Here is a 22,272-nt window from a genome sequence, read left to right as displayed (position 1 = left end):
TCAGACCCGAGTCCAAGCTCATTATCCCTCTTCTGTACTGGCAGGTGTGCATGCCAAGTCACAGGAAGGATCACTAAAAGCCCCTTAGCCTCAGTGGGATATGTGGCTCGCTCCTGGGACCAAAGGGCAGGCTCATCAAATCAAGACTTTCTTTTTTACTTTTTCAAAAACATAAGCAGCGATGAAAAAAAGCTTGACTTGAGGGAGGTTTGGTTAAATTTCCAAAGCACTTAAACAAACCATAATTGTTCAATGAGCAGTAAGACTTTCAGAGTGAAAACCCAAACATTAAGTATGTATAGCTTCTATTTTTTCCATTACTGTATATGTGGCTTAAAGGTGGATCATATGAATAATCAAACAGTATGGAAACATCTCCATTTAAATCAAATATGTCAGAACGGAGCATTTTTCAAACCCATCACCCAAATATTTTCAATATACAATTTGAGACCCATGAATAGCGTTGACAAAAGGCATTTGACTTGATTACCTCTTGACATTTTCCCCAATGAATGAAGGCAGTAGTAGATAAGGCAATCACTGCGCTGACATAGTGTAAATAAATAAATATGCCCATTTATCCTGGTCTTCAGATAAAGACATAAGGACACAAAGGCAGGAATGGATAACGCCTCTCAGCAGCCGGCAGGTCCCTATACCTGCCTGTCTGTCTGTAGAGGCTGACAGTACAGCGGCGTGCCCTTCATTATCACCGGGTAATGCTCATCACAACGGCCGTGGCTTTTCTCCATAAAAACCCCAAGTCTCACTCACAATGAGAAATAGGGGAAGATAAGGTGCAGGAGACCATTTCTCTTGACATTCACAGCGGCAAACTCATCAGTCATGCTGTCAAAGGCACTGGTCTTGGCTAGTTTGGGATTTATGAGAAATAATGATGGGTCGAGAATAGCGGGTAAGGGCTTTGCTTTTACCTTTGGTTTGGGAGAGTTGTGTATTGAGGCCCGCTCTGCATAAAACCCAATTTCATTTGTCAGTGACCCTTGCACTGATATCACATCCAATCTCACCATGTTGGGAGGGTTTAGCTGGGCCTGTTTGAGTTGGCGCTGACATTTCCGTCTCACATGATAAAAGAGTATGGTGGCAATACGTTTATTCAAAAGCTAGTGAATTACCAATACCATTAAGAATGTGTACTGCTCTCTTTGATTCACAGAATTGAGGGTCAGGCCCTGCTGTTAATCGCTCTTTAATTCATTAAAAGAAAACCAGACATCTTTGACTAAAGAACTCTAACACCGACCTGTCCTCTTCTGGACCGTATCTGAAAATGGGACGACAAAAATAATAGCATGTGTCAAACACTCACATTTTCTCTTCAAACTAGTGACAGGCAGTGACAGATGCTCCCGGTACAATTGTCATCCTGGACATACTACCATTCACATCGTAGCAGTTATTGTGATGTACAAGGTCTATATGACTTTAATATACATTATTAATTCCAAAGTCATTTGAAAGTGGATTTCAATATTGTTGCAAGGTCAACGTGGCTGAATCATATAGCACATCTGCACAACTATAGATTATAGTCAGGAGGACTTTTAATGGGTTCCCTATGGGACCATACTGCAGGGATGTCCTCAAGCACCAAATTATTAGTCAATTTCAGATTATGAAGTTTATTAATTACTATTCTTAATATATCTTATTAGAGTGCCAGGAGATATAGCCTAACTACCTAAAAGCTGCAATTGATATGTTCGACATACATTTAAATTACATATATTAATGAAATACGAGATTAGCCTCGTGTGAAGCTCGCCTTTTTACTTCAAAGTTCATGAACCAAACTGAAGGCGCACCTGCTAAAACTCAAAGTGCAACATTGGTTATACCGAAGTGTTGTGAAATGACTGGACAAGAGAGTTTGGGGGCAATTTTGATTCAAGTATGTGAATAAGACCTCTCCAAGCTCAAGGGTACTCGGATCTGTGAGGGAATTAAGCCATGAGATTGTAGCTGAGGGGACGGTGCGTTGACAGCGACATTAGCCCCTCAGCACCTCTGCTGTATCACACTATGGCTCGGTAAAAAAGATGGACAGGAATAGCAAATTAAATCTTCTTAATAGTAGCAAGGGATGTACAGTCAGGTCGGTTTGAACCTGCAGGATTGTACAAGTGCAGAACATGAAGGGTGGTGTTTTTAGTGGAATAAATTCAAGTGGCTCTGAAGTGTTGTGGTTAATGGGTATACTCCAAGCAACTTCATACAGAAAGCACGGCCATATTTATATCAATCTGAAACAAGCTCCTTCACAATGCCTTCTGGCCTAATCTTCAAACAAGATCATGGGTCAGATTTTATTCTTTGCTGTTAATTGGGATAGATGTATTAAATCGATTAAATTACAAACTTACCCAGTGTAAACAGAGTGACAAAAACACTCTTTTGCTCTGAGCAGCTGGCTTTTGTTGTGGCTTTGTTGTTGGTTTTCTCACTGGCTTGTTTCCCCCTATTCAGGTTCAGTGACACCACATTGCTTTGCCACAAAGACTAACCTTAATGTAGACAAAGCCAAGTCGGCAAATCTTTGCACAAGCAACATGCATGCACGCACACAGTTTTAAAGGAAGGAGGTACAGAGAGGGAGAAAGGCGTTTTTCAATGCATTTAGATGAGACCTTTAACAAAAGGTCCCTAATGCAGATATCAATGAACCAGGGGACTGGGCTATCGGAGCGAAATTGGCTGACGGAGGGATGTCACCCCTGTGCATGAAAAATGATGGATCCCATTTGTAAACTTCTCCTATACCCTGCTGCCCCCTCCCCCCACACACACACTGACACAAGCACCCCCCCCCCCCCCTTCATCACCTTCTCCTCCACTGGTTATTAAACAAGGAAGAGAACCTATGACTTTGCTGACAAATAACAAGTGGGGTGGTAAAATTGGCACTTTACTGGCCATTTGGTCCGACTGTCAGAGAGCCACAGAGGACCTGTGAGATTTCAGTGATGACAGAATAGATTAACATCATGGACTTTGTTTTCCTTCCTTTCATTTTCCATACTACTCTCCAAGGACATCAACAAAATGAAACCAATATCTATAAACCCACAAACAAACAACTGAAGCTTTCAAAACATTAGATTGTGTGTGTTGGATTGGACAATCTACTGTTTGCTTCCACTCGTTTCCATGGTGGTGCTTGATTTGAGAGGCAAAGGCAACACCTACATCCATCTAATTCACATGAACAGACTGCTGCATTACAACATGCGCTCTTTATACCCTGAAATAAAATAGATTTATGTTTCATATATAAAACCTCTCACTTTTTGAAAGCATGGGGCTAAGGTCTGAATGCAGACATCAACACAGGCCATGCATAATACAACAATTTACAGAGCTTGCAGGAATCATGCTAAGCATATAAAGTGTAATAAGCAACATAATATGCATACGGAGCATTTCTAAGGAAACAATGATGTATTGCTAATCATCCTAGAATGAATTACTGCCTTTTTAAAAGCGGTGTGTTGAGTCAAAGGTGCTGAGGTTAATATAGGCAAACAGTCTGCAGGAAAATGAAGACTTCCCGGTGGAATGCGATGGGCAGCCAAAACGCTGACATTGTGGTTTCAGTGATGGAGTGACTTTAGGAGGGCTTGTGGTCCGCCAGCGTTCAAAGCTGTGCCTTGAGGGTAAGGGGTAAATTTGCTAAGTTAATCACATAATGAGGCCAATTTAACACGGGAGATCTCAGGTGAAATAGGATCTGCCACAGAGCCTCAGACAAACGAGGCCCTGCTGGTTTCCTCTCTGGACAGACACTGGACAACCCTACGCTAATCCTTTAATAAGTATTCACTCCAGCACTTAGTATCTTATTAATGTATGTACAGTATACTGGCTCAGTGTCTGTATCGGGTGGTTTCATTTAGAAGGAATTTGCTAAACATCCAGGGTAGCCAGGATTAGGGCAGATTTTCATTATGCATTAATGTGTTGAATATTTGTGCGAGTAATTGACCATAACATAACTCTATAAAGAAATGTCAGGAAATTGTGAAAAAATACCCACTGCATTTTCCCATGGTTTTGTCCTGAAATAAATAAAAGCTATTCAGTTTTTGATTATGTAAAAAATGTGAGGGATGAAGTTATTCATTACTAGTAATTAGTATTGATCAATTTCGATGTTGTATTTATAGAAGTACTATTGATTTATATTAAAACTACTATTATTTCTGTTTTCATGCTTACGCAACTGTGTTTTGGGCTATAATGCCCAAAAACTGGAATTGAATTGAGGAAATGCAGACTTGGTAAATTAATATCATACAATAGTTCTGAACACTAAGTATATTTGGCAACTTTGACAGATAAAATGCTGTTTAAGCTACGACAAATGCAAAATGAACACTTCCTCCTGCAGCTTCAAATCAGCAAACTGGCGAGATGACTTTTATTATTAATTAGTCACAGGAAATGCAGTGTGTTTGTCAGTGAGCTTGATAAAGAATGCCATTGTTCATGAAAAAGGTGTCAACAAGACAAGTAAACCATTGTGCATTTATTTACTGTGTCCCAGTATAATATAGCATAAAATCTGTTCACGGTTCCTCACAAAATCACAGAAAAAAGGCCAATTATTGCCAGACTTTTTTAGTGAAAAGACAATAGTTTGTGTCGCTGCCCTTTGTATTCTGGGACATGTAGTATACTATTAAAACAGCATTTCCTGTTACCACCAGTAATAATTGTAGGTTGTTTTCTTAATCAACCAGGACTGAAATCTCAAGGATTGGCACTTTAAACAACACGCGATCCATTTAACCAGAACTTCTGATGAAGCTTATCAAATATTTCATGACATTGCACCTCTTCATCACAAACAAGCATTTGGGTGACTGGCCTGCAGTCGCTTCTCTTGATTTGAACTGCTGTGAAGTGTTGTTGACGAGAGTATCTGAGCGCTCAAGTGCTCTTGGAGAGTCTACGGGAGAATAAATCACTCCAGGCGCAATTAGACATCCCGAGTGCTTCCTACATACCTGTAACTTCACAAGCACAGCAGGCCTGAGGTGAAAGATCGGGAGGTTATGCATTGAACAAGATGAATGGTAGTGAAACAGTGTATTTATGTGACATCCTCTTACACATAAGAGTGCTTAGAGCTCTATAATCTTTGAGAGTCCCTTCCTTTTTAAACCATTTCTACTTCACGTACGGTTCGCAAGGTTGGAGCATTGTGACTCTTTGCTTTATGATACAGAAGTTTTACCTGTTCATCGACTGAGAGCCTGTGGGTGTGGAGGTTAATTTTAAATGCAGAACAGAACTAGTCAAGGACAGAATATCTTGCTTGCAAGCTGTAGGGCTACCATAAGTGAAAAGCTGTATCACTGTCACCGACGCAACACAAAGCAATAAGGAACTGCGGAGAGGGCAGTGCATTAAAACATGAATACATGGGGAGAAATATGGACACTAATGAAAGAATATTTCATTGCCATCAAGGGTTTATAAAAAGGCCCACCACTCTGCCCACCACGATCCACTAATCTGGACGTAGAGGATTTGCCCAGAGTAAGACGGACAAGGGAAATTAACGGCGGCACATTTTTACCAGATCATATTGCGATGATTTGTTAATAAAATGCAAAGCGACAGGCTAGATGTGAAACAGCGTCTAAAGCGCTGCCATGATTTAGACTTAATCCGTCATTATCCCGCCTTTGAAGTGACCTAGCTGTGCATGTTCCCACTGTGACCCAGAAGCACACTCACAGCGTCTTCATTAGCCACGATGAAACAGACACACACGACTTTGATGTCCCGTCCTGTCCACACACACATACAGATGCACACACAAACACACACGCAGGACGCTACACTCAAACATCACAGATATCCTTATCACTGACTACACCGAGGCATGGAAAAACCTTATGGTTTTTAATCAATTATGGCTCTCACCTTTGGGGCAGCACATTCATTACATATGATAGGAGCAGCTAAGGGACAATATTCCAATTGCGTGCTGAGATTGAAATGAAAGAAATTGTATGGTTAGAGGGTAGACAAAGACTGCAATTTCGCACAGCCGAACATCCCTTGGCTGGATTTACATATGTCCACACAAAAGGCCCGTACCACATGTGATTTCACTGATATAATGTATGTGTCCCAGTGATTTATCATCCTTATATCACTGCGTAGAAATCAAGCACAGATCTCCTAAAGAGGTCTGTGCATGCTGCCAGTAAATGATAGCTGTTATAAAAGTTTATCATGGCAATGAAATGGAACAAATCCATCAAAAAGGCACAGGTTGCTGTCATGCAAAACGGTGCCCAATCAAAGGTAGTGATTTGTTAGGGAATAAAGCGTGAACACATGCATGCAACAAAACAAGTCTTTGGTAAAAACAATAACGACATTACATAGTGTTATTGAAAAAGGCAAGAATGAGGGAATCATTATTAAACAGAAGGTTTTGTTCACTTAATCTGGCTGGTCAAATAAGCCAGGGGGGAGGGGCTTACTTTGAATGTTGTTTATAATGTTGAATGTTTTATCTTCCCCACGGGGATTAATAAAGGTCCATCTTATCTTATCTTATAAACCACAAAGGTCAAATGCTACTCATTTTGCCCTTAAGGTTTCAGAGTAAACACAAAAAGTCAGTTAGAACTGGGAGTTGAGAATATTAGCTATTTTATCATATGATATATAAAGAAAGTTTTACAAAAGAAAAACAAACATTTAGAAGCTTCAGTAGGTACAATTATAAAACTGATATCTTAGGAACTGATTGAAGATAATAGGAAAGTGAAAACCGGAGTAAAACCTTCACATTATGTGTTTACTTAAAGGTAAGTTTGAGAAACCGGCTCGAGATACACTTTTTGTTATATTCCATGGAATGCTCTTAACATCCCGATAGCAATGAATATCTTAAGCCGTAATACTGTAAAAAGCACGACCAATCATTTTAGCCGGCCCGGCTAAAATAACTGGATGGCCTACCTGCCTGTCAGCCTTCCATCTGTGCACAAACTTATCTCGTGCCCTCATTGGTCATGTGCGCGTTCGTGTGTGTTGGAGGAGGGGCTCTGTAAGGAAGTGGCAGATTTTCTCCGGTTGTGTATTTTCAAATTCTACGCACTCGAGCTGGTTTCTCCGAAATTACCTACCCTACCTTTAAGTAGCTTTTGAGGATGGCCCTGAATGATAACATTAAACAGTTGCCAGAAACTCTTGAGTCCTCAGAGTTTCATTTCTTGCCCATTTTGGGACAAATCTCAAAAACTGTCCAAAACTGGTTATTTGGTCTAAAACAATCTGACGATCAAGACCCTGAACTTGATATTCACATTAAGAAACGATTGCATTGGCTGAAGTTCATCTTTCCTTGTAGGAATATTTAAAAATCTGCTCCTTACAACAAAATAAATTACTCACTATGTAAATCAATGTACGAATATTGAAGTGTTCCTACAACAAAAAGTGTGATCCTCAAAGAAAGAACCCATCTGTGTACTTGGCACACAGTCTGCTGGAGTTTACTCCCTTACAAAAAGGTGTGAGCACCCATGCGGTTAGCCGCGCAACACACATGTTTGCTGCACAGTGAAGAAGTAGATTCCTTTCCCCAGGCAATGGCCCGTCAGGCCAGACAAGCAGGCCGGGTGTTAAAGTGTGAGCCGGGTACACAGAGTAACAACAGGGCCATCTGCCCTGGGAATGCACACATCCATCTTACTGAGGACAAGCCCGTCTGGGAGCAGATAAAGGAAAACAGAGGGGTGGAGAGAGAAGGAGAGGAAGTTAGAGGGGGACAGGAAAGGAAGCAGCGGGGAAGAAACAGAAAAATAAATAAATGTATACACATATGTGCGTGCACAATAATGTTGGTGGACAGGAGCCGCAGAGAGGCAAATGAGTAAAGACAAGGTGAGAGCGACAGAAGGGAGCGGGTGGTGTAACAGTAATGTCGACTGGTGGCACCATCTGCAGACAGTGAAGGCTGAACAAATTACATAAGCTCAATATAAACGTTTATTTTGTGGATGCTGTAATCATAATACAAAAGTGAATATAATATCTTACACCAATAGCTAGTAAAAAAGGTAAGAAATTACTGAATATATGAGCAAACTACGAACCTAAGAAGAATCATTTTTCCTATTTAATGTTCACAAATGTTCATACTTGATTATGCATTTTCAAAAACAGCTTGCTACTCTCTTTTGTGTTATCATGCGTGACATCGGGAAGGTCAGTCGAGAGGACAGCAGTAAGTCTCGGCTCCCACCGTTCATCCCTGTTCACAACCATCTGGATATGACTGCAAATACTGCCGTCAGCAATCTGGGTGCAGTGATATCATGTAGCATTCTCCATTTGTTTTTATTTTTAGACAATTTCCTCATCACTGTATAATCAGTATGTATGGTCTCACTGATATATCACTCTCTCCCCTCTCACTATCTCTCCCTCTCTACTCCTGACTCTACATTACCTTATCATACTGAGAGCTTTTAGCCGTTCGTCCAGCCATTAGCTTCAGTCAGTGGGCAGCTACCAGGCTGAAACAGAGTGAGAGAGGGAGGGAGAGAGAGAGATAGAGAGACAGAGAGAAAAGTGGCCTCCTGGTGGCTCTGGATGATGTCAGTGGCGAAAAGGTCTTTTTATAACACCACCTGTCCATCTTGCCTGCGAGGAGGCTCGATACAGGTCTCAGAGCATGTGGAGACGGCTATATAAAATGACCTTCAACAATTTTCATTTCACTCACACAACATACAAAAGTTCATAGGCACTTTTGTCCTATTCAGGCTGTGACTGTGAGTGCCCTATAAAAGTTCCATAACAAGCACCTAACCTGAAATTGCTCTACTGCACAAAAGCTGTCCAATAGCCCTACAGAGGAAAAATACCGTAACTTCAGTGGGGTCAAAATTACTTTTTGGAACAATAAAGACCTGCTTTATCGTGTGAATAAATATCCAGTGTCTCTTGTGTGGCTTTTTTGGTTAAAATAGCGGGAGCGGTTTGCCTTTACTACAAAAGGTTATAGAGAAACCAAGGAAAAATCCCTTAACTTGCCTTAAGGTTATCTGGCTTTCTTTTGTTATGCGTTGTTATTAAAATGCTTTGGTTGCATTTTTCTCACCATAAACTAACATTATGCCTTTCAGTTTAACCTAATTATCACACAGTATACTGCTTACTGTACTCATTAATGAAGAGACCAAATGGAAGTTAGCTGTCCTGGTTTTGTTTTGCTTTTTTTAACACTAGAACCGCCAGAGATTTTTTATACCTAAAACCGCCACCTGGGTCAAATTGACCCGCTATTAGAATGCATTGATTTTCAAGGTAAAATGTTCTTTTATTGAACAGAGAGTTTTGATCGCACAGGGATGAAACGTATACCAATATAATCTGTGGACTCTCAGGGCTCGACATTATAAATGGCCCGCTGGGCCGGAAGCATTATTTAGACACCGCGGCCAGCATAACGTACTTTCAACTCGTCCCACAGCTGTTTGCTGCGGAGCGCAGCGCGAGCAGTCTCCCGTGAGCGGGAGCACACTCCTTCACTACAGACTGTCTCTATCTCTCTCTCTCTCTCTCTCTCTATCTATAACTATCTATCAATATATCTATCCATCTATCTTTCTCTCTCTCAATCTATCTCTCAATCTATAAGGAGGAACCGCAGTAGACAAAAGGCGTTGCTATAGCAACACGTCATGTTTATATGAAAAGGGGTGGGGTCAATATGACCCGCTTGGCGGAAATAGGTATAAATGGCAATTTTTTGGGTGATTTCTTCAATCTGACTTCATATTGACAATTTTTAACAACAGAGGGTGGTACATAACACACTTTCAGGAAAAGTCACGGACTGGGAGACTTTAATATTTTATTGAAAAAAAGTTACATCAAATATAAAACAGCTCGGGGTCAAATTGACCCCGTTGGCGGTTCTAGTGTTAAGGCCAAATACCTTAACTTCTGAATAAAGGATCAAAGGTCAAGTTAAAGCTCAACATATTTATGTACAGTATATGAATAACTTTATTTAAAAAAATAAGAATAATAATTACCTAACTTCCAATTTTATGCAAAAAATGCATTTAGCTGGAAAGTAAAACCACTATAAAGTCATTTTCTTCTGCCTTGGTAGAGCAGAGATGGTTTGGACATTAGCTGTAAAGAAGTATTTGTGGTTGATTTACCTGAATAAAGGTAACAGAGAAAGAGTGTTCTGTATATAGCATACGTACACTTTTATTTGGAGCTATATAGAGAGTAACACTACAATCCATCATTTATAATTACTGCAATCATATCACAGCAAGAAAACAGAATTATTACTGTGAGCCCATCGATTCCCCTGCCTGAAACAGAGCTGAAACACTTTAGCTTCAAGCCTCCTCTCAGAGCAGAATGGCTGATTTGACATCACGTTGAGAACAATTGTGGGGCTGCTTACTGAAGCGTTTGAGCTGGTCAGAGTGCCTGCCACGTGAGACGCCTGACGTGTTGTTGACAGATGGCTAGGCTCCTGCCCTCCACAGGAGAATTCAAAACCAAACAATTACTGGATACACCAAGGTGATCCTCGCATCAATATCAATCAATTATTCACATATTTGTGCTGGTCTTGCAAAAAGCAGCTCCACTGCATTTCATAAGTGCTAGACCAACATGCATTTTGTAGGAGGGAGCCCAGCTTTTACCCTGCGTTTGATCCTATAGTTGTGGTAAACTAACTTTCGCACTGTCACAGCGTGACACAGAACTGCCATTAAGTGGGTCAACGATTCTTATTGTGTGCAATACAGCCATTAGCTTTTTATGGAGGAATACATCATGTTCTATAGTTGAAGTAACATGCAGAGAGGCCTGTTTTATTCATTTTCAAATGTCTTTTGACACAATACTGGGGTCAAGCCTTAAACTTTTTTCTGCATGCTAAGTGCACTTGAACTGAATACATATCTACTAGGGAGGAATATGTTTTGTGTGGGCGCCTCAGTTACTGTATGGTACGCGATAGAGAAGAAGAAGCGGCAGTAGCAATAGAAATGTAGCCATACAAGCAACTGTGTCGAGTGGCTTTGGCAGTACTTGAGGGAGATGTAGTTTATTATTCCTTGTTTAGTCAGCCTCTCTGGACTTTTTCCTTGAAGCTCTTCACATGAAGTATAAAAAAAAGCACCGCCGCATTGTGTTTAATAGGAGGTGCTTTGGTTTGCTTTAGTACATACCATCGCACACTCTCTCTCTGCCTCATGTTACATAGAAATATGAAATCTGTGCCCTGAGGTCAATGGCAACAGCCCTCATTTCTCCCTTCACTGTGCCCTTGTGTTTTTCATAGCCACCACTTTGAGAGGCGATGATTCATTCTTTTGATCCACTCCAATATCATTAAGTTATTAGTTGATTTCAGTGGATTTAATCAGCATAGTAATTCCTCTCCATGGGAAGATAAGTCTCTCTCAAGAGCAGTTACGCCGTTCACTATGCCTGCTGATTAGACACAAGCCCCCAAAATAATTCATCAGAAAACTGCGAAAAATAATTTATCAAAAGTGCTTCTCACAAAACCCGCTCAGGACCTTTGCTTCTTAATAATTAAACTCTGCAATTAGGCATCTTACCATGCACTCAGTGTGAGCCTCCATGTAATATTCATAACCATACATAATTATGCAATATATTCACTGAAATAAGAGGCCATATATTCACGGTGGGGCTGTCAAGAGGCAAGACATTTTTATTTGGTTTATAACACTGTTTCATCTTATACATGAGCAGCTGGCTTCTGGAGACAGAAGAGAACGAGGACGTCTGGTCCTTAGCAGTCTGACACTGTATTCTGTGGCTCGTAGAGGAAACAGAAAGAGAGAGAGGGATAAGCACTGAAGAGAGATGTACTCACCATGGGAACCACTAATATCAAAGTCTATCAGCTGGACGCAACAAAGATATACCTCAGTGGTGTCATACATTGACCACAGTCCACATAACATGCAGGAAGAAAGAAGAGGCATTACATTCAAATGGAGTCGAGACGGGGTGCTGTCTCGCCTTGTATTGTATGATAAATTATACATAATGCTCATCCCAGCGTGGTGGATAGCTATAGAAAAAAATAGTCCCGAAGCCCTTGATGGTGCCTGAAGCAAATAAGCAACAGCAGCGGTCTACGGTGGACACAGTGTGGACAAGGTTGGCTTTCATCTCGAGACGCAGTTCAAAGCTACGGGCTACGCACAGAACAAACTGGCAATCAAAGCTAATGTGTAACTGGGCAGTGGTGCACTTCACAGAGCCTGTCGTGTCGAGTGCAGCGGAGATCACACGCAGACGCCTCTCTCACATCACAATGGCTGATTTTCAACACGCGGCCTTTGGAACTTATTATTTTCCCCCATGTAAATGTCTTTTTTCTGAAGAAACGTATTGCTTTTGGGAGCTGCCATCATTTGAAGGCCTTTCATGACATGTATACTGTAGGATGAATGAGAATAAAAGCATACATTTTCCCTCAACTTTAGTGTAGTTAACAAAGGCTCTCATTCTCCCCGAGCGGAGCCATCCCCAAGGATACCATTCGCTCGACAAGGATGAGTGACTAAAGCAGAGGATAAATATGTATTCTGTATCATAAGATGTATTGTAGTGGACTAACAACCGTACAACATGTGATTGCTTTAGTGTCGTACATATCATGAAGCTCTTTGTGGAGGGATTTCATAAGCACTTAATATCCACAGCGAGCATCTGTAATGCTCACAAGTTGTTGTAATATTAATATGGGACATGCTGTATCCCCACATGGTTAATGAACCCTGCTGTGCTTAATCTAAACGAAGCTCTACTACACTCTACATTGTGTTTTAAATATTAAGTTAACTCAATGAGATATCAAAGCATATTATTTAGTACATACCTTTTGAATGAATGTCATGCAGATCAAAGCAATGAATGTTAACTTGTCATTTTTCCTGCAAAACACAAAATGGAAAAAAGATTGAAAACACTCAATAGTCAAACCTTCCTCTTAAAAACTTCTTACACTTAGTGCCAAACAAAACCGGTGTGTTTTTCTGTCCCTGTCATAAGCTGCACTGCAAAACAATGACCTTTTCGATATGACACAATTTTACTGTCGGTATAATACAGATGTGATTAACATAAATAAGACTTAAAGTCAAATAGGCGTAAAGGTCGTCACTCAGGACTAGTCTCCGGTCCGCGAGGTGATTTACAACAACTTAATTTGACTGTGTGGTGTAATTTATCTGTGACAGAGCAAGCCATGCAACTCCCTGCATGTCTTGCGCACGTATAGGCGACAATATGCCATGACTGCACACATCTCATATCTACCCAATCAGTCAAGATGCTTTACAACTTCTGTCAGAAGCCCTAACAGTTCTCGTAAATTACAAAGCCGTTGTACGTGGTGCCAGTAACTTTTGAAGGAGAATCTCCAGCCAAACTGAACCCCGTCGTATCTCTCACTTTTACATGTGGAAGTTAAGACAGAACATCCCTGCTAAAGTATATGAAGGAGAAAGTACTTTGATGGTAGATTTGTTTTTAGAATAGTCTTCCTATTTTCACTGCGCCGATATATTCCTTTAAAAAGGAGTCCTATTATGCTTTTGGGGTTTCCCCTTTCCTGTAGTGTGTTATATAAGTTTTGATGTGTGTGAATGGTCTGCAAAGGTTAAAAGTTCCCTCCAGAGGGAGTTTCTCTTCCACACACTGCCTGACACGCCTCCTTTGGACTCCTTTGATTACTTCTCTAACAAAGTGACATCACCATGTAACACTCGCATCTCTATTGGCTAGCGCTCCAACACACGTGATAGACTAAGGGGCGGGACAGCTCTAAGCGGTTGACCAATCACAACAGAGCTAGCCAGCTAAACAATCAGAGCAGACTGGGCTCTGGTTTCAGACAGAGGGTGAAAAGAGGTGCTGCAGCACATGAGAAAAATAAAGCACTTTTTGAACATTAAAGCATGTAAACATGTCACAGTAGAGTTTAAATACAGATATGAACCTGAAAATAACACAATATATCCGCCTTTAAGGATAAAAACTGTCCCAGATATTGAAATGTTGATGCAAAGCAGGTGGCAGATTTTGTTACAGATCACTTGCATTTCCTTTCACATCCCACTTCCCTCCTCTCCAGCTCTTAGTCTGCTGTTAAGCTTTGCATCTGTGTCATCTGCAGATCCACGGTGACGGCTAGGGAGTGTGAGGCATGAATGATGCAGAACCGTTCATAAACAGCAACAATATAAGGCGATGGGGACAGAAAACGAGTATGTGAGGCTGGAGTGTGCAAGCAATAATGTGCAATGATTTATCTCAAATGCCCCCTGCAGTGTCCATTGATATTCAGCTGGGAAATCACAGCCAGTATAAGAGTGTACAAGGATAGATCTCAACCTGTAGTGCTATCAGTAGGAGGATAATTGAAAGAGGACATGTGTACATACGGACAAATCTTGCACGGATGAGGCAAAACCCTTGCCGTGAAGTGCTGTCTGTTAGGTAACTCGGCCCATGTGTCTGTACATGTATTTGTGTACTCTTATGATAGAATGGATGACACGTGAGCAAAGCAGGGAGCCTGCTGTTAGCACAGGATGCAGTGATCCTCCCGGTGTCACACTGACAGGGCGAAGCTCCGATTGAAGGGCAGACAGTGATAACCACGTGCAGGGACTCACATCCAGTTCCATTTAGCCACCTTTGGAATTCTCACAAGGAACAATTGAAGATGCTCCACCACCAAAGCCTATGTTTTGCCGGCAATTACAATGAAATTGCCTGAACCAGCTGAAAGGCATATTCTCCCAACAAAGGAGAATGTCAAGTTCACATCATTGCCTTGGTTTGTGTTTTAAAACTATGTTATCTTTTTTTTCCCACATAATCAAATGTGTATAGCACTTATTTTGTGTTTTTGTCAGATGTGTTCTTCTCTAGATCAATCAAATAAAAGTCAAACCATGCAATTCAAAATAAAATGGATTTTCATAGTAACAAGGTACATATACCTCTCATTCTGTCTGAGTGGTTCCAAATTACAAACGACATGGGAAATATAAAGAGTAGTGAATATCCCCGGCTCTCAGCGTGGCACACCTTGATGTGCAGGTGCCTTTAATACTAGAATAAGTCATCTGAGATTGGGGAGGCAAGAAACCCACTCAACCAGATGGTCTCCATAAAGCATGGCGCAAAGCTGTCCCAGATGTTGAGAGGTGGTTGTGGATCCGGTGACATGCAATGTGAGGGAGGAACTGGTAATGCAGAGTGTATTAGTGGTCTCTTTATGGGTGTATTAGGTGCTGCGGAGGGGAACGCGGGGGCCGCCGCTGCTTCTGCCAGTGAGCTACTACCGGGCTTTATGCTTTGATGAACCTACCCTTGAAAAACCGGGACACCCGTGACCGTATTCTGCGCAGCCTGGAACACACCTCCCACTCTCTAGCCTCCTGGAAAACATAAATCAGTTTCTCATATCATCATCTAGTCATATTCAATGCATATGCAGCTCTAATCGGTAAATCTGTCAGCTTTCTCACCTTTTAGTGATATATCAGATTCGTAATACTCTCCCACATATGCAGTAAATCTCTGACAAAGCCTATGTTTCTTAAAATTCAGCAGAGAGCAGAGAACTTCACTAAAAAACAGACCCAGAAAGTGGAGTAGAGGCTCAGTTTAGGATGTGCGCTGTGCTTAAAGCTTCAATGCATTCCAACGTGTCATCTCTCTCCTTACCACTAAACAGTGGTCCAGACAGGAAACCAGAATGCATTTCCCCTAGTTCATTGTCCCCGCTGAGGACTAGCAGAACATCTCAGTCTGATTAATGGCTGTACACTGTCTAATGAACAGTAATTGAATGGTATAATGCAGTAGGTCCTAAAAGCCCAGAGGAGTCGTCTTCCTCGGCCTGGCTCTGGAAATGCAAGGCGGTGACATTGTCTAGAGTTGATTATAGTTGACCTTGCATGGAGAGAAAGAGGCCTTTGAAACGGCTAACCTAAGCTTCAGGGAATAGGAGCACGTAAAAACAGCTGAAAGACAAATGAAATGGACTTGCGTTGGAAAAGGAAAGGAATGGATCAATGGCGGGCTCAATAATGATTCGATTCTTTATCACAAAATTCTTAAGAAGAGGAAGACAATTGATCAAACATCCCTAGTCATATTGGCATTTCTAACAATATTAATTAAGAAAAAATGCTTAGCTCACTGGTTGATAAATCAGCCAATATGGTTAAATCAAAACAAATGATAGTTGTAAACACAATACCCGCACCAGTGAGTACAAATCTACCCTTGTCCACATTTCCTCAAAGTGTATGACATCTACAACATAGACAGAGTCCCCCCTTATGAAATCAATCACCTCCTTAACAGAGTGCACTCTAAAGGAAAACCCAACCTTCAGACAGCCCAACAAAAGTCAGTCAAGTGATTATAAGAAAAGCTTTGATAAATGTGCACCAGGCTCCATCCCGCCATCCTTCGCTCCCCTTCCACTGAGATAGCCTGCCTTCACTCCCAGCGGACGTCTCCACTTGGCAGAGATGCTGAATCTCGTTATTCTTTATTTGGCCCGGACCACACAGGTCAATATCCCACGCACACAACTGCCTCACCGGTGTACTGTCTGCAAATGTATTCACTATTTAAATTCAATGCTATAAATCATTTAAAGCTTGGGCTGAAAATGTAATCATGTAATTGAATTTGGTCATCAATATCTACTATATACATGCACATATATACGGAGTGCATGGGGCATTTCGCGAGGACATATGAGCGCTGGAGTGGGAGGAAATGTGTCCAAACTCAGCTCAAAGTATGAGTCATAGCAGTGCAGTTATTCCTCATTATTATTCACAACCCTCTAAACGATGATGTTGCCGACAACGAGACAGAGAGAGTCTGTTAGGACTCACAGAGAAAAACAGGAGAGTGAGCATCAATGAGGGTTAGAGTGGTAAGTCCCACCTGCGGCACCGTTATTTCTGGTCTGAGGACAACTTTTATGATATACTGGAAAAATAAATGAGCATAGAACAGAATTGCTACAAATGCTAAGTTGAGGTTGGTAAAAAAAAAAGGTGTTTTTAATTTTTAGCACAACTTTTCATATCTTTCAGGTTAAATTACATCCTTAAAGGTCACCTATAATGCAAAATCCACTTTCTCATGTCTTTTATACATCAACATGTGTCCCCTCTGTGTAAAGAGATTCTGAAAGTTTCAGGAAAAAATATTCGCTCACTTTTTGTCCTGATCCATTTACATAAAAACCTGTCTGAAAATGAGCTGATCAGATTTTGGCCACTTTATGATGTCATTACGATTTTTTTGGCTTGTGTAACAATTAGCCAATCACCAACCAAGGTAACCCCGCCCACCTTATCATCTGAATCTCCTCCGAGAGCACCATTGTGCATGATCTGTTTGGTATTTCGAGCCAAACACTTCAGAGACATGTTTTGTATATATCTGAGACCTATAATATGTTGATGAAAAACAGTACAATAGGGGACCTTTAAATACAGTACAGCACTGATAGAACATGGACAATTCTAGTGTTGAAATACAAGAAATATGTTGCTTAAGATGTGTTCCTGCAGGAGGTTTTCCACTTCAGAGCTAGTATCAAAAATCCTACGTTCTCCTTCTGCCAGTCTTCATTAGCTGACAAATCAAAAAAAGTGCATGGTGAGATAGTTATTGCAAAAAATAAGTCCATACCAATAACAATTATTATTATTTTCCATTATCTAATAGTCTTCCCTTGCAATCCATAGCCAATCTGAATCAGCAACATTCCTGTATGGGTATAAGTGATAAGTAATGAATTAAGATATTGATGAGGTCTTTAGCCAGGGTCATAACTGGCTCCCAGAAGTCAATAATTATCCAGATACGAATATCTTTATTGCAAAAGTGCATACAGCAGCAAAAAACCATCACCACACCAAAACATTCCCCTATGGTGTAATTGCCACTGCTTGGAATTATAGTTTTCATTAAAACAAAATGTTCAAGGTTATTGATTGCTTAAATAAGACTCAATATCTTCTCATTTCAAAGCCAAATGAAATTGCTTGGAATAGTAATATCACCAAACTATTGTGGGCATTCATCACAGTTACACTGCCTCATATCGCTGTCCCTGGAGGATTATTAGAGCAAAATAAGTGTATTTAAATGAGTGTAATCTCTAGGAACCACAGATCCATGCAAAAACATCTGTATACACGACGCAGCCCTACTTCATCACGGTGCACACACACAATCACCAGAGTGGAGGGCAGATATCAAATACAACCACATACTGTTATGGGGCTCTACTCTAATCACAAATGCACACATGAATGCATTTTATAAGCTCGAAGCTGTGATACATTGAGTGTTTGTGGCTACAGCTAAGCCTTATGAACTCTATAATGATACATCAAGTTGTACCTCAGGTGTCTTTAATCCTGTGTCTTCAGTACTGCGCCCTGTGCCTCCTCGCCTCGAAGAAACTCTGCTCTGATAAAACACACAACACACGATTCACAGAGGGAACCATGGAGACAGAAAAACAGTATAGCTACTGGAAACAGGTCTTTTGCTCTTGTAATTATAGAAATGGTATTCACTATAATTGCTGGTTAGACCATTTTATGTGACCTGAAAAAACTGGACATAATAATAAAGTAAAAGTTAACTATATGTGAAATAGTAACTACGTGAAACTCATAAATAGGGTGCTTACATCCTTACTGGAAGCTGCAAACAAAGAACTCTGCAGACAGAAGCTGTCTGAATCATGGAGGGAGACAGAAAAACGTCCATCTTCGTACTCCTCGTCAACTATCTTGGCCTCAACCTGCGGGGCGGGAGAAAACAAGATCCCCCTTGGCTTACACTGTACTCTACTGCTGTATTGATTCTGCTAAATATTTATATATTTGTTCTACTGAGCATTTGTGTCTGGGTCTTATTCTGAGCAGAGAATTATGTTATGCTGCCCTAGAACTGTTTTCTCAGCACACAGAAAGGTTTATTGGAGGAAAATGGGGAGAGATGCTATAGCAGCAAACACTGGTCCATCAAACCCAACTAAGCTTGCTGGGAGGATCAACTTTTATTTGTCTTCAATTACAACAATCTCTAGATGTATGACCGATATAAGCTATAATATATATTTACAGTGGTGTAAAGTAACTAAGTACATTTACTCAAGTACAATGTTGAGATACTTGTACTTTATTTGAGTATTTCCATTTTATGCTACTTCAAATCCATTACATTTATTTAATACTTTTAGTAACTTTGCAGGTTTGGATTAATGATGTGAAATATAATCAATATCAAATAAGACTTCAGTTAGACCTGGAGTAAATTCTCAAGCTACCCTGCGGTATACAAAGTAATTCAAACTAGCTGCACCTTTACCAGATGTAAAAACACTTTAATGCATCAATAATTATAATCAAAACATATAATATATATTATTCTGAAATGGGCCAATCTGCATAATTAGTACTTTTACTTTTGGTACTTTAAGTATATTTTGAGGCTGTTACTTCTGTCCTTTTCAACCTATTGAATACAGGACTTTTACTTGTAACAGAGTATTCCTTCACTCTGCTACTTCTACTTTTACACAAGTACAAGATCTAGTACTTCTTCTACCTCTGTATATTTATAATAATATAATTAGTTGGATATATTTTGCATTCAGCAGATGACCAGGTGGCTCATGGTGATGTTGATTATGGTGTTTTTAGACTGGAATCAATTATTTTCCTGTCATTTCCTGTCAGATAAATAGGACCAAGCTGTGGAAAGAGTGTATGCTAAAGACCTCACGAGGTGGCAGTTCAGTATGGGGTTGTGCTTTACCTGATCAATAGGCAGGTGCACCTTTAACTGGTCGTCTTCCTGCACCTCGGCTGCTCCTGCCATCTCCCTTCTTTTGTTTTGTGCATTGAACACACTGCCCTCTGAGAAAAAGGGATTAATCACAATTACCTCATCCGCTGGCCGTCACCGGCTCATTCTTCTGCACACTCATTCTCTCCCTCTCTATACCCCTCCATCCTTCACTGCCCTCTCCCTTTGCCTCTCCTGCTCAACTTCACCAGAGATCAATGCTGCTGTCAAGCCATTTATTTATTTAGAGTGGTCCCACAGACCAAAGGGCCACAGCTGCCCTGCCACAAATATGGCCAGCCAGCGTGAACTCTCAGACCAGGGTTAGTTCCTGACAGTGACAGGTCGCTCAGGTTGATGCATGTGGAGAATAGCTCATACGGCAATGTCACATAGTTTTTTCCCTTGTAAACAAACTCCTTTTTTGTCTGCGGCTGCTGGACGGGGCGGAATGTGAATAATTAAAACACGCTATTGAGCTAGAATCTACTTCATTAGTCTTAAGTAATTTCATTTAAATAATAAATAACAAAGCACGGTAGATTAGGAACAATGTATAGAAAAATGTGTGTGGTTAATAGCTCAAAGAAGCAATTATACAAACACAAAATATGCAGGCTTCATTAGGTTTTTCAGTCAGGTGGAAGTAGGAGAGGAAACTTTTTGATCTCTTTTTGAAGTCACTCAAAGAAAATGTTTTAAAAGAATGGAAGAAATCTGGTGCCAAAAGCTCAGAGACTGTACCAGATGCTGATTTCAAACTCTGCGCTATTTACTGTTTTAGGGTCATAAGAGATTATTTAAAGATGACTTGTGGATTCTATCTTATAACTCTTTCAATTGTGTGTTTTGTGGGAAAAAAACTGTTCCTATAGGCATGAAAAAAGGGCCTGAATGTTGTCAGAGAACTGCAATCCAATAGTGACTTCTATTTAATAATGGGAAATTGTGAGCACTAGCCCACCTATGCTACTATATACTGTATTAGATGTGGTACAGTACAGATGAGTCTCTTGAAGTTGAGTCATTGTATTATTGTGCACAGATGGAGACAAAACACCCATGAAAACAACAACTGAATAATGTGGATCACAAGCACACAATATAACTGTGTATAAATAATAAACACAATATCCATTTTAAACAGCGCCAATGCTTAAAAGTTCAAACCATTAATATAAAGCAGTGTTTTGTCACTTTAACAGTCTTTCATCAGCGTTCTTTGTGATTAATAACTTATTAGCATTTTAATCTCGAGAAAATTAGAGCATTTTGTTTTCGCCCACATAGTTAACAAGGCTTTCTGGATGCATATTCAACAAAATGGCCTGATTGAATTCATCTATGATTTAAGCCTTTTAGATGAGGTTTGAAGTCTTGTTCTGTTTAATATTCACAGAAAGGACTTGTGTTTCCTTCAAAGAGCGGGGAGCTGGGTTCTGTTGGACTTAAAAGAACAGGCAGAGAATCTAAAATAATCTGTTTCACCTGCCAAATATATATATTTGATATGTTTCCAAAAAACCTTAAACTCACAACTTGCACACATGTATAACGAAGCAAATGCCTACAGTACATGTGTGCCTTTAGACATGAACACATACAGTACTGTACCCAAACACATGCATATACATTTCTCTTCAAAATACCAACAGTATTCTTCATATGCCCTTAGCTGTAAAGTAGCTACTGTATTGGAGGGGAAAAACCATTGGAAGGACCCGGGGCTGGAGAGAGACATTTTTTTTCTATAGAATTGCTCTGCTTACCCCCTGTGGAGGAGAGAACTGGGTTTCTGGACACCTGCCTCTGTTGTTTGGTTCTCTCCGGTTTGGCTTGTTTCTTCATCTGGCCCCTGGCTGTGTGCTCAAGGTCCTCTCTAAAGCCTGTGTGAGCAAACTACATGAAGAGACAAAAGAGAGAAGAGAACAGGGGCACAGATTAAGGCGTATTTCCTCAGATTTCTCTGTGATTCATCATCGACTTTTGCTGTTGTTTTGTAAAGAGGAAGAAGAAAAAAAGACAAAACACATCGGGGCAAAACTTGTTTTATCCTTTCTTCTCAACGCTTTTTTACATTTTCCATTGACCTCAATTTTTCATGAGCTGATATGCTTTGTAGGTCCCCCGTGACTCCTACTGTATTGAATTCATCTGGTTCCAATACATCCCGTGCACAACCTATCAATCACTGGGGAGCGTGGCAAACTAATCATTTATTGATGAAATGGGGCAGCCATGAATTTCTAACTGCATTTGTCTTATTTATCAAGCCAGATC

The 22,272-nt window shown here is 40.5% G+C and overlaps 1 protein-coding gene across 1 annotated transcript in view; it reads right to left on the bottom strand.

Annotated features, from left to right (window-relative positions):
- LOC117478177 (doublecortin domain-containing protein 2) overlaps positions 1-22,272 on the bottom strand; it is an 87,523-nt gene that overhangs the window by 59,737 nt on the left and 5,514 nt on the right. The window contains 4 exon segments of the mRNA XM_034125117.1: positions 18,535-18,603; positions 18,830-18,943; positions 19,963-20,063; positions 21,762-21,891. Coding sequence (XP_033981008.1) covers positions 18,535-18,603; positions 18,830-18,943; positions 19,963-20,063; positions 21,762-21,891 — 414 coding nt within the window.

Source organism: Trematomus bernacchii, unplaced genomic scaffold (assembly GCF_902827165.1).
Source record: "Trematomus bernacchii unplaced genomic scaffold, fTreBer1.1, whole genome shotgun sequence".
Taxonomy (NCBI): Eukaryota; Metazoa; Chordata; class Actinopteri; order Perciformes; family Nototheniidae; genus Trematomus; species Trematomus bernacchii.
This window is presented reverse-complemented; position numbering and strand designations above follow the sequence as displayed.